Here is a 12,238-nt window from a genome sequence, read left to right as displayed (position 1 = left end):
GTCGTGGAACAAAAAATGATCAAAAGAAAATCACATGGAGAAAAAGGAAAATAAGTTTGAGAAAGAGGGGAAAAAAATTTAGAATTGACATTTTGGAAAGAAAGGAAATGAGTTTGGGAAAAAGAGTTTAGAAAGTGACTTAGAAATGAAGATGAAAAGTGAATTTTGACAAAAATACTATATTCCATATCTACATGTCAAAATTTGAAAGTGTCTAATTTTGTAATTACACCCGCCCATCTAATTCATATGTGGATAGTTGATTACTCAATAAAATTGCAAAAAAGTAAATTTGATTTCTAGCTCTATACATCATTATCTACTTGATGATCTTTTGACATTTTAGGGATGGACCAATTAAATTGGTTAATATTGTGCAAATTCAAGCACCAAACTTGTTGCCTATGATGGACAATACATAAAGTCAATGTAAAGTTATGCATGGGTACCCTTTGAAGAAAGTCATCACCAATGCCCCTCCAATCCGATTATAGTTCCAACAACCTTAAATAAAATGTTAGACATATCTTGTCCCTTCTAAAGCATGCAATTTGCACGTCCAAACGTGGCAAGCTCTTCCTAGTGTCTCCTAGTCAACCCAAAAGAATTTTTTTGATATACCTCTCATGCAAAATGTATGCACTAATTTATACACAATTAATATATTATATATTATTCATTCTTATAATATTTATATTTGAAATTCAATAATAAATAAGAATATTTTCGTAATATTTATGTACTATGAATTTAATATTTTTTAGTTTAATATGTATTCATTTCTTTAATACTTATATTTAACAGTATAAAAAAACGTGTGTATACAATTATAAATGTTACGTGTTATATTCTAATGGTGTTGATACATTGATCTTGGAAGAGACAAAAATCTCTCCAACCCAACGTGAGTGCTACCACATAATCTCACATTCATACTTATTTCCTAATTTATTGTTCTTATATAAGAACTTAATAACTTGCATCCCAATGCATACTCTAGTGGTACCTTAGTTGCTTTTATCACATAGCCCTTAGAATACATAATATAATCATGAGGAATATCAGTATCTCTTTCTGCATGCTTCTCATAGCAATGGTGCACTTAGGGGCTAGTGTGTTCAACTATGGTGATGCCCTTGACAAGAGCTTGATGTTCTTTGAGGCACAAAGGTCTGGTAAATTACCAGTCCAACAACGGGTCAAGTGGCGTGGTGATTCAGGTCTCAATGATGGATTGCAGCAAGGAGTGAGTCTCATATTCCTACTTTTAATTTTATCAATATTTTGTCGATGAACATAATTTATAATAGAGTATTATGACAACGTTGCTCGATTGATGCAGCCAACCTCACCTACTACTGGGATAAAAGCTTGGTTGTTGTTGTAATATTTATAGAATCAACTTAAAGACTTGGCTCATTAATTTAATTTTGTGTGATGTCAGGTGAACTTGGTTGGAGGATATTATGATGCAGGAGATAATGTGAAATTTGGGTTGCCAATGGCATACACTGTGACTATGCTTGCATGGGGAGCCATTGAGTTCAGGAAGGAGATAACAGAGTTAGACCAAATGGGACACACATTATGGGCCATTAGATGGGGAACTGACTACTTCATCAAAGCACATACTCAGTTTAATGTTCTTTGGGGACAGGTAAACCTAATGCAACAGACTCAAAAAGTTTTCTTGTTAGGTCACCAATTTCACATGTCTAAATTATCTTAGCACTTTACCATACACATTTTCTTGATAAAGAAATTTTTATATTTTAATGCATGCCTATAATTAAAACTCTGCTTCAAAGATACCCATGTCATACACGGTTGCAGTTACGTTGTGTTTATAGTAATTGCGAAAAATTGAGTTTGCAATTGCAGTTGCAATATAGTTATGGGGACTCCCAGAAGAGCAGAACTGCAATACTGTAGCTGCAATTATGGTTCCAGGGTCAAATTTAAAACACTGGTTATATATATGGCTGAAAACTTGCTTTTGTGTGAGGAATTTGATGAATAAAATCAGACTTAACTATTTGTTCTGATTGAGTCTTTGGTATGGTTATGCTGTAAATTATAATAAGTTTTGCTTTGCTCTGAGAAATTTCAGGTGGGTGATGGAGCTTCTGATCACTACTGCTGGGAGCGCGCCGAGGACATGACAACTTCAAGGACTGCTTATAAAATTGATGAAGAACATCCTGGTTCAGATCTTGCTGGAGAAACTGCAGCTGCATTGGCAGCAGCATCCATTGCTTTCAAACCTTACAACTCTTCTTACTCTAGTCTCCTTCTAATTCATGCAAAACAGGTCAACACTCAAATAAACTGATATAAAATCACTTATAAATAATAAAAGGATACATGACATGAAAAGAAACAAAATATAATGAAAAGGGTAATCATAATCTGGAGAAATGAAAGTAATTTGAAATGGCATGACAAATTTAAAAATCACAACATAACTAGTCACTACATTAATAGAATGTTTAGTTATTGTATTGTATATATGTAGCTGTCACTGATTTTCTTTAATCTCTTGCAGCTCTTCACATTTGCAGATAAGTTTAGAGGTCTATATGATGAATATGTATTTGGTGCCGAGAAATTCTATTCATCTTCCGGATACTCGGTGAGCGAATTCATTTCAATTTTGTATTATGTCTTTATATGTATAATTAATCATGTCTAAAATCAAACGCTCCAATGAAGGATGAGTTGTTATGGGCTGCTGCATGGTTGTTTCATGCAACTGATGATGAATACTACCTGAGTTATGTGGTGGACAATGCTGTGTATATGGGTGGAACTGGATGGGCAGTGAAAGAGTTCTCTTGGGACAACAAATATGCTGGTGTTCAAATCCTTTTATCAAAGGTACCTACTATATTCATTTCCATGTAAGAAAATGATTATTTTCTTCTGAAATGATTCAGGCTAGATTTGAGGGTAACATAGTAAAGTATGAATATTGGATGTGCAATTACTAATGATCCAAAAAAGTCATTATATCCATATATACCATCAAAGTTAATTAATTGACTATTATGTGTTGCACATTAAGTCATTAACTATTATGTTTCAAAGAATCATGTAGTAAATGGTGAAAAACAATTTGTAGGTGTTATTAGAAGGAAAGGCTGGTCCTTATGCCTCCACACTAAAACAATACCAGGCCAAGGCAGATTATTACGCCTGCGCTTGCTTGCAAAAGAATGATGGTTATAATGTCCGAAAAACTCCAGGTTGGTTGCAAAAATAGAACATTGAATAATCATTTTCAAATTGACTTCACCATCAACACATTCACTTTCTCTAAAGAACAATCTAGGAAAAAATATACTAATTTTTCTTTTCCTGCGTATTAGGTGGATTAGTATACGTGCGTGAATGGAACAACCTGCAGTATGTTTCATCCGCTGCATTTCTTTCGGCTGTTTACTCTAACTATCTGTCTGCTGCAAGAGCCCAGCTCAACTGTCCAGAAGGACAAATTGAGCCTCAGGAGCTCATCAATTTTGCAAAATCACAAGTATGTATCTATTTGATGAGAACTGTTAATCTTCTCTGTCATGTGTAATGGTAAACTATGTGATCTAGTAAACTGAAACTGTGAAACTTGGCTGAAACAGGTTGACTATATTCTTGGCAAAAACCCCAAGGAAATGAGCTACTTGATTGGATATGGATCAAAATATCCTCTTCATGTTCACCACAGGGGTGCTTCTATTGCTTCAATCTTCTCCCTTCACTCTGAAGTCGGCTGCGTCCAAGGATTCGAAACATGGTATAGCCGCCCAGAGCCGAATCCTAATGTCCTCTTTGGTGGCCTTGTCGGAGGCCCTGACAAAAATGATGGCTTCTCTGATGAAAGATCCAATTATGAACAAACTGAACCTACAACTTCAGGTTCTGCTCCCCTTATAGGCATCTTTGCTAAACTGCAGAGTTTATATGGTAATACAGGTAAAAAGATTAATTTGGATTCTGCACTCATAATATTTGCTATTTTGCTTCCTTATCCAAAGTATAATCTCAATCTTTTCTATTGTCACAGGTTCCTACCAATACCATAAAGAATCACCAGTGTCCAAGCCAAAAATTACAAGTGAGTAATAGTTTCACTACAGATAAACTTAAATAAAATCAAAGGCACTAAAATATGGTACAATTTGTTTATTTTACCTTTGTTTTTATTGCAATTGCTAAACTAATCTTATATCTACTGATATGACAGGTACAAATCTGCATCAAACACCAACACACAAAACATTAGGAGGTGATTTCTGAGATTTAATCTAATCCATGCAGTTCCATAACCTCTAATCCGTTTGCAAGTTGGGTTTAGGGGAGATGAAATGGAAAGGAAATGCTTCAGAGCTATCTCACAAGTGTATTTCATGTCTCTGAAGCCTTCCCTTTCCGTCTAAAACTCAACTCGCAAACAGACCAAAAAGGTTTTATCAAACAATGACTAAAGAATGGTGTGATTTGTTTGCAGGGTCCCCAGTTGAATTTCTTCATTCAATTACAAGCTCATGGACTATTAGCAAGTCAACTTATTACCGTCACAAGGTGGTAATCAAAAACACTTCTCAAAAGCCAATCACAGATCTTAAGTTGGTGATTGATAATCTCTCAGGCACTCTTTGGGGTCTCATTCCAACAAAAGAGAAAAACACTTATGAACTACCTCAATGGCTCAAAGTATTGGAACCTGGCACTGAGTGTACATTTGTTTATGTTCAAGGAGGACCACAGGCCAAAATCTCTATTCAGAGCTTTCATTGATCATTTTGGTAAAGTGGTGGAAGTCAAAAGTAAATTTTTTATCTATGATCGGTTCACAAATTGAGTTTTGGAAGGAAATGAATGAAAATAAGAAGGCTTTATAGTCATGTCAAAAGTATATTTCATGGCTATGAAACCTTGTCTTTCTCTTTCTTTCCCTCTAAATCTTTACTCGCAAACAAATTCTAAGATGAAAAAAGGAATACACCTAGAATTATTTTAATATTAGATGTTGAGACATATAATAGTTTCAAATCCAATCAAGATCTTTGGTCTGATAGTAGCCGGCTCCAGTTCGCTCGGGACCTTTTTTTTTGTTGTTGTTGCTATGCAAATATGTAATTTTCAACCAGGTTAATGTTACTCCATGTCATGAGTGGTTGATTGTCAATTTCTCATAATTTCTAATCCATGCCTTGATGCCATAATGTTACTTCTAATATCAATTGGTCAAACATGTTATTACTCCCTTAAAACATATTTCTATGTTTTTTAATATATGCTATTCATTTTGAGAGTTATAAAATCACAATATTAGTTTTATGTTTAAATATCAAAACTTGAAATGTAAGAAATAACAAAGAATACAAGTCTATGTCTAACAAATGTACTACGTTTTAAGTTATGCAAGTTCAGAATAATGCAAGAAACTAAGCAACTTATTCAATAATCATGCAAAAAGCTATCAAATTAAAGGCATATAATAAGTAAATAAAAAACTCAAATGGAACGGAACTTCATGGATTAACTTTTGAATCAAAGTGTACACATTAAGTTTATGCTACATTCAACCCCGACAATGGAGTACTTAACTACTCATTTCACCCAATATAAGTAGGATAAGGATAATAGGCTCATGGGGTGGTAGAACCATGCACAATTGTGTATAAATTAACACTTAAGATGCTTACACTTAGCTTCTATGAACTAAGTGAGTTATGCTCTCTAAAACTTAGCAAAATAACAATTACAATTCGGATGAGAAAGAATGTGTGTTTGGTTCGGTCTTAAAGCTTTTAAATAGTTTTCTAGTGTTAGATTTTGTGCTTAATGCATTGCATGTGCACGGAGAGTGGGCTCTAGTTGGCTAAGCACGACTCTTGGACGCACTAATTTGCGTTGAGCATGACTTCCTGCGCTGAACATACCACCCACTATGTTTAGCGTGATAAAGCGCGTTGAGCATATCCAAGATAGAGAGTTCTGGTCGAATTCTTTTATTTAGACACTCTATGCAGTATGCGCGTTGAGCGTGACTCTTCTTCCGCTGAATGTGGCTATGACACTGAGCGTAGCTACCAGATGATGTCTTTTTCGTTGAGTGTGATCTTAGCGCTGAGCTTGACCGAGTTTTGTCCAAAAACTTAGAATTTTCTGCTCTTCTATTCGGGTTAAGCTTGAGAAACACTCAAGGATAATAGTTAGTCAATCAAACAAGTGGTTAATCATATAGAAGTACTTATTCAATTATTTGAGTTGATTGAGTTGTTAAAGTACCATAAAATTAATTTAAATTTTAGATCAAATTGGCAGTTATCAATTATATCATTGATTATAAAAAAATCGGCTATATATGAAAAATGGTGTAAAAACTCCCATGAAGAATGATATCAATTAAGATGCATCACTATATTTGAGTTGTAGTAAGCATGAAGAAAATATAGGATATAAATTTAAACAATTGTTATAAAAAATCGGCTCAGATTGGCTAGGCCGCCTGATTCAATTATGAACCAAATACTAAATGGTCCAAGCATCACAACTAACCGGTTTTGCATCAAAATTTAGATGAGTCAATTTAACTTGGTCAGTTTAAGCCTACAATCGGTGACTCAGATGATTGGACTGTTCGAGTCAATCAAAAAATATTTAAAAAACAACCAAAACATTTACGTTTTGAGATGAAAACTCTTAGTTGTTTAATTACTTTTTAAACTTGTTTGTGTGTTTTTGTTGCAATTAAGGTATAAAAGTTATATTGTTTGATTTATTAAATAATATAAGCTAGTATTATGAATTTTTAAAATTTTCAATATAATCCAATCAAGTGGTCCAAATATTGACTCAGTGATCTAATGAATGACTCATTAACTCAATATCATAATCAAGTCATACTCTAATTAACTCAATACCATAATCAAGTCATTGACTTGTCCGAACTTAATAATATTAATTTAAACAATTTTTTATTTTATTTTGATGAAGGTATTAATGGTAATTTATTATTCTTGGTTTGAATATTTACTCTAATTAGGGAGATAATGACTTATCCTATGCAAGATTGCATAGGTAAAAAAATCCATGTTCTTAATATATGAATAATCAAATAGAAAAGCAATAAATATAACTCACACTAAAAAAATTATTTCACTTCATCTAATATTTTTTATTTCATACTAATTTTAAATTGTTTTTCATGATTTTTAATAGCCTAAAACTTTAAAACTAGTACATTGGAAATAAAGAAACAAATATTAAATGATAGGATTGAGATTCATCTATAGAAAGTTGAGAGCTTCTGTATGTTCCAAATCCTTGAAGAGAAAAGAAGTTTCAAACTTCTTTTTGTTAAAGAATCTGCCAACATGTTTTCCTCTCTGAAGATATGTTGCACATGAACTTCCAATTCCTGCTAAGCAACTCAATGATGCTTTGTATAGGTTAAACCAAATAATGTAAGCGACTTTGTGGCTTCTTAGTGGTGATGTGAATAGCTTCCACACAATCACTTTCTAAGATAATCGCAAAATGCCCCTGATTCCAAGTCAAACGAAGACCGTGTTCTTTAGGAAACAGTTCATCCAAGATGGAGACCCAAATCCAAATTTGGAAAAGAAATCATAAAGTCATTACCCATAGTAGTTATGGGTAACTCTCCTTCCAATAATTTGATCATAGGTTATTGGACGACTCTTAGGACGACTCCATTGGGTACTAGCAAACGCCACTCCAATAAAGAATGAATCATTAGAAAATCAATCTCCATAATCTTGTGATGAACATTAGTAGCAACATAAGCTATGTTTGAGGCTATACTATCAAATATTGAATTAGTATGTCATTACCAAGCCCACCATAAGCCAACAAAAAAAAGATTACCTTATGGATTTTGACATTGAAAATAAATTTTTTGAGTAAATGAAATTTGCATTATCAACAAATTATTTTGTATTAATTATCAAAAAAATTATAAATAAATAAGATACTGATCATACAAAAACTTTATACAAAATGTATAGATGTTAAACTCATATTATAAACAATCAAATATATGTCCTTTTCCTTATATTTGACTCTAAGAAATACTTCATGAATTATAATAATATAATACTTTTTATTACACTCAAATAATAATGAGAAATTATTATGCGTTGATCTAGACTAAATTATGATGATAATTTATTTATAAGTATATTAATAATAATCTATATTCAGTGATATGATTTGACCGAGATTAAGTCAAATTTACATTAGGGAAGTTCAACTAAACATCGTTATCACAATTAACCCCTTCTCTTTCTTCAAATCTAAATTTTGCACCGAACCGATAAAGAAAAACGACACTTCTGCCACATTTGCAAATAGTACCTATCCTGAAATTTAAACTTTTGTTAAAAAAACTTGTATAAGGATATATATATATAACATGTCATATTTGAAGAAAGATATATTTATCATTATTCATAACTAAATTTTAATTAAAATTAATTTTTTAATATATTTAAATATTTTATTAGTTGTCTCTAAATATATATTTTTACAAACTTTTCTATATATCTAAGAAACTAGAAAAACTAAATTACTTTCAAATAAAATATACATAAATCAGAAAATAATCTAAACCTCTCATTCTAATATTGAAAAAAAGTCAAACATTATATTAGTTATAGAAATATATTTAAATTAAAAATTTAATTATTGATTATTATTTTAACTATTCATAACCAATTACACGTGAAAGGAAGATGTATTCCCATTTTCAAAAGCAAAATGTGGCTCACAAAATTTAAAATGTATAAATGCTGTAAATACTGTAATTTCTACTTAACATATAAAATGATGGAATTAAAGAAACAGAAAACTCAATATTATATACACACACAAAAACTCAATATATAAACCAAATAGAAAGTGTTTAAGGACTGTTTTTCACTTTTGAACGTGCTACAACCAATAATCAATACATAACACAAAAATAATAAGCATTAAAATTAGATATGTATAAAACTTTAAAAGAAAAAAAAGATAAAAAAACAAAAACTGTTCATCATCTCAACAGAGGAATCCTACTACTACTTCCTAGATTCTCAATATCTTGGATCCTTCTAGAATCATATTCTTCTTCTTGTTCATCTTCATCGTTTTTATTACCACAATCATACATCGATCCAACAAGAAAAAGCTGATCCTCCAAGTATCTATGCAACAGCCCCTTCTCTTCTTCACCGCCACAGCACCCTTCATCGCACCACCGTAAACGGTCGCTTCCATCTTCGGAATCACGGAACAGCTTCCTCCAAAACCGGCCGCGGAGACAGACCTCGGCGGCGCAGAGAAACGGGAGGGAGATGAGGAGAAGGACGAGGAGGAGCGGGGAGAATAGGAAGAGGAATAGGTACCGGATCCGACGGTTGCGCAACCATGAGGAAACGGCGGCGGTGACGGTGGTGGTTACGATGAAAGGTTGGGAGATAAGACGGTTGCGGTGGTGGAGAGGGTCATGGTTGTTGCGATATGGTTGAAGAGATGGGATAATTGGGATTGGAATGGAAACGACGTCGTTTTGGGGTGGTGGATGTGTGGCACCACATGGGTGAGTAGTTTTATGCATGAGAGCGTGTTGGAAGCATGTGATGTTGACTGGGATAGTGTGTGTCTCATTTTGCTTTCTAAGGAAAATCAGATTCTTCTTAAAACCTAACTTGTTTATTTTAAGTCTTGGAATGGGCTTTTCATGGGCTTTTAATAGGCTTAGAGGCCTATAAACAAGAGCACACTTTTTTATTATTAATAGGAGTATTCTTTCACCATATAAATAAGAAACTAATTCATTTAAATATGTGCAGCTATTCATTCTAACAAATGTCACTTATAAGAATTAAACTTTTAATTTTTTTAATTATATTAAAAATCTAACAAGATCTTATATCAACACTTTCTTAGTAAAACACTTTAATATATGTGGTTCTTTTTTGTTTTCTAGTATGTGGTCTTGAGCAGTGTTGTTGGAACCGGACGGTCCGACCGGTCTGACCGCTGACCGGACTTAAAAACGGCTTTGGTTTGTCGTCTTAACCGAATGAGAGTTGGACCGCTTTGAACCGGAAAAAATCCGGTCCGACCATGTTAAACCCGGTTAAACCAGATTAACCCGGGAAGTAAGTCGGACGGCTCACTTAAAAATAAAATAAAAATGGGACAATGTTCTAATATTTTGTTTTACTACGGTCCAAAAAAGATAAAGAGGTATTATTTCAATATAATTGTACATAATTATTAACTATATAAAGTTTTACATTTATATATAACTATATATTTATAAATAAAAATTATTAATTATGTACGAAATCACCCGATCAGACCGGACGGTTTAACCGTTTAAACCGGTTAAACCTAATACGGGACCTCTGCCGGTTTGACGTCCGGCTCAGGTGTCACAACACCGGTCTTGAGTGAATTCATCCCTTTATCTTTGAAGTATTAATGAGTTAACTGCAAAAAAATATTTATTATCTTCAGAGTATTTCATGCTAGATCACAACTTGTGAAATAAAAAGTATATTTATTATAATTTATAAAGTATACATGGAAAATGATCAAATGAATCATGTTTAAAAAAATAATTATATACCAATTGAATTGAAACATATGGCTATATATAGTGATAAATGAATCAATAGTATATACTTTTATTTTCTCAACTTAAAATTAAAGTTGACTTGTGTTTAATCTTCCCAGTATATACAATAATTTTAACATATTAAGTGAACCTACAATATTTTTCTCAATTCAAAATTTAAGCAATTTTAGAGCAGTATTTTTTTTTCCGTTTTTTTGGACATGTAATATATTGGAGATCAAAACTACCATGACACATTTTGCACATTTTACACATGTGATTAATATCTTAGTTAGTTTGTTAAGAGTTTGTTAAGTTGTTACTTATATCACAAGTTATCTTTGTATTGTGTATATAAGTACATGACTTATAATCCTTTAATCAATCAATGAAGATTCACAATATTCATTTTATGCTTTCGCGTTATTTTCGCAATATAATGGGGTATGTCCTAGACCTTTTATTTCTTTAATCTGTCATATTTTATTAATTTTATATGTTGTTTTTCATAAATAATTTTAGTGAAATTCTTTTTCAGATGAATTTAGATTACTTATAGTTTTTATGTTTAGTAGACCTATTTAAATAGTGAAAAACTTATTTGGTTGGATTAAACGAGAAAAACCAAGAATAAACCATGTGAATAAAGTGTTTGGTTTGCTACAAATTAAAAAACTTAAAGAGTTGATATGACAATGGGATTAGATCGATGTGAACAATTTACTACCCGAACTTGTCATCTTACTTCAATTTTAGACTTGGGCCTATCCTAGGTATCCGTAGATACCATCTAGAATCTCATGGATACACTGATGGATTTGTGTATCACATAATGTCGAAGTGAGGAAAATAATATTTATATGAAGCTCACCAGAAAAAGTTGAGTATTTATCATAAAGCAATAAAGAGGTGTAAGAAATTTTGGGTCACACATGTAATGTTTAATTGTGTTTAGGGTCATTATTTTATGTTGCCAAATTAAAATGATCTAATTCAAGTAATATATATGGCTATAGACATAATTGTCATGAAAATTATTGTATAAATACCTAAAGTCTTATTACTATTTTTATGATGGACAAAAATAAGAAATAAGAAAATTGAAAAGACATCACACTTAATGAAAGGGGATGCTTCTCTTATAAACGAGTATGGATCTTCTCCATTAATGGAGAGACAAGTGCCACATATTAGCACACATAATGCAACATCTAATAACACTTTTACCCTTTTGTTTACCATAAAATCACATTTTTTCTATTGAAAATGTGAGTAAAATCAATCACTTGCCTCTCCATTAATGGAGAGAATTCTTGTTCCTTATAAATAGGGGTTATGGTCCCTATTGTAGATAACATAACAACACAAAACAATATGAACCATAATTATCAAATTATTCTCTTCATTCTATTAGAGAAGAAACTAAGGCTAAGGGTGGTCTACAATTGGAAGGCCATAGAAGCTACATGTTTTACTATGAACATGTATTTGGATACAAGGATAAAGAAGGACATGGAGTTGGTGGATATACGAGGGAGGATTGTATAAAGTTTATTTACCATATTCTTTATGAATATAATAAGGTACGCTTCCGCTATAGTATTTTGT

The 12,238-nt window shown here is 32.3% G+C and overlaps 2 protein-coding genes across 2 annotated transcripts; one reads left to right on the top strand and one right to left on the bottom strand.

The window, feature by feature from the left end:
- On the top strand, nucleotides 972-4,874 carry LOC109346160 (endoglucanase 5-like). Its single transcript, XM_019585565.1, has 11 exons — nucleotides 972-1,246; nucleotides 1,445-1,657; nucleotides 2,111-2,311; nucleotides 2,546-2,632; nucleotides 2,713-2,877; nucleotides 3,122-3,245; nucleotides 3,369-3,532; nucleotides 3,633-3,966; nucleotides 4,058-4,108; nucleotides 4,238-4,279; nucleotides 4,502-4,874. Exons 1-11 carry the CDS (start codon nucleotides 1,052-1,054, stop codon nucleotides 4,789-4,791), a joined length of 1,866 nt encoding a protein of 621 aa, XP_019441110.1. The 5' UTR covers nucleotides 972-1,051; the 3' UTR covers nucleotides 4,792-4,874.
- Nucleotides 8,910-9,743, bottom strand: LOC109346159. Its single transcript, XM_019585564.1, has one exon. It carries the CDS (start codon nucleotides 9,620-9,622, stop codon nucleotides 9,059-9,061), a length of 564 nt encoding a protein of 187 aa, XP_019441109.1. The 5' UTR covers nucleotides 9,623-9,743; the 3' UTR covers nucleotides 8,910-9,058.

This window comes from Lupinus angustifolius, chromosome LG04 (genome assembly GCF_001865875.1).
Source record: "Lupinus angustifolius cultivar Tanjil chromosome LG04, LupAngTanjil_v1.0, whole genome shotgun sequence".
Lineage (NCBI taxonomy): Eukaryota > Viridiplantae > Streptophyta > Magnoliopsida > Fabales > Fabaceae > Lupinus > Lupinus angustifolius.
Note: the sequence above shows the minus strand (reverse complement) of the source record. Positions and strands in the feature narration are given on the sequence as shown.

Excerpts from the sequence above, each read along its gene's own strand:
- LOC109346160 (XM_019585565.1), top strand. The coding sequence starts at position 1,052 with ATGAGGAATATCAGTATCTCTTTCTGCATGCTTCTCATAGCAATGGTG. Across the intron at positions 4,109-4,237 it reads GTCCAAGCCAAAAATTACAA|GTACAAATCTGCATCAAACA; the intron begins GTGAGTAATAGT and ends CTGATATGACAG. Across the intron at positions 4,280-4,501 it reads AACACACAAAACATTAGGAG|GGTCCCCAGTTGAATTTCTT; the intron begins GTGATTTCTGAG and ends ATTTGTTTGCAG.
- LOC109346159 (XM_019585564.1), bottom strand. The coding sequence starts at position 9,622 with ATGCATAAAACTACTCACCCATGTGGTGCCACACATCCACCACCCCAA.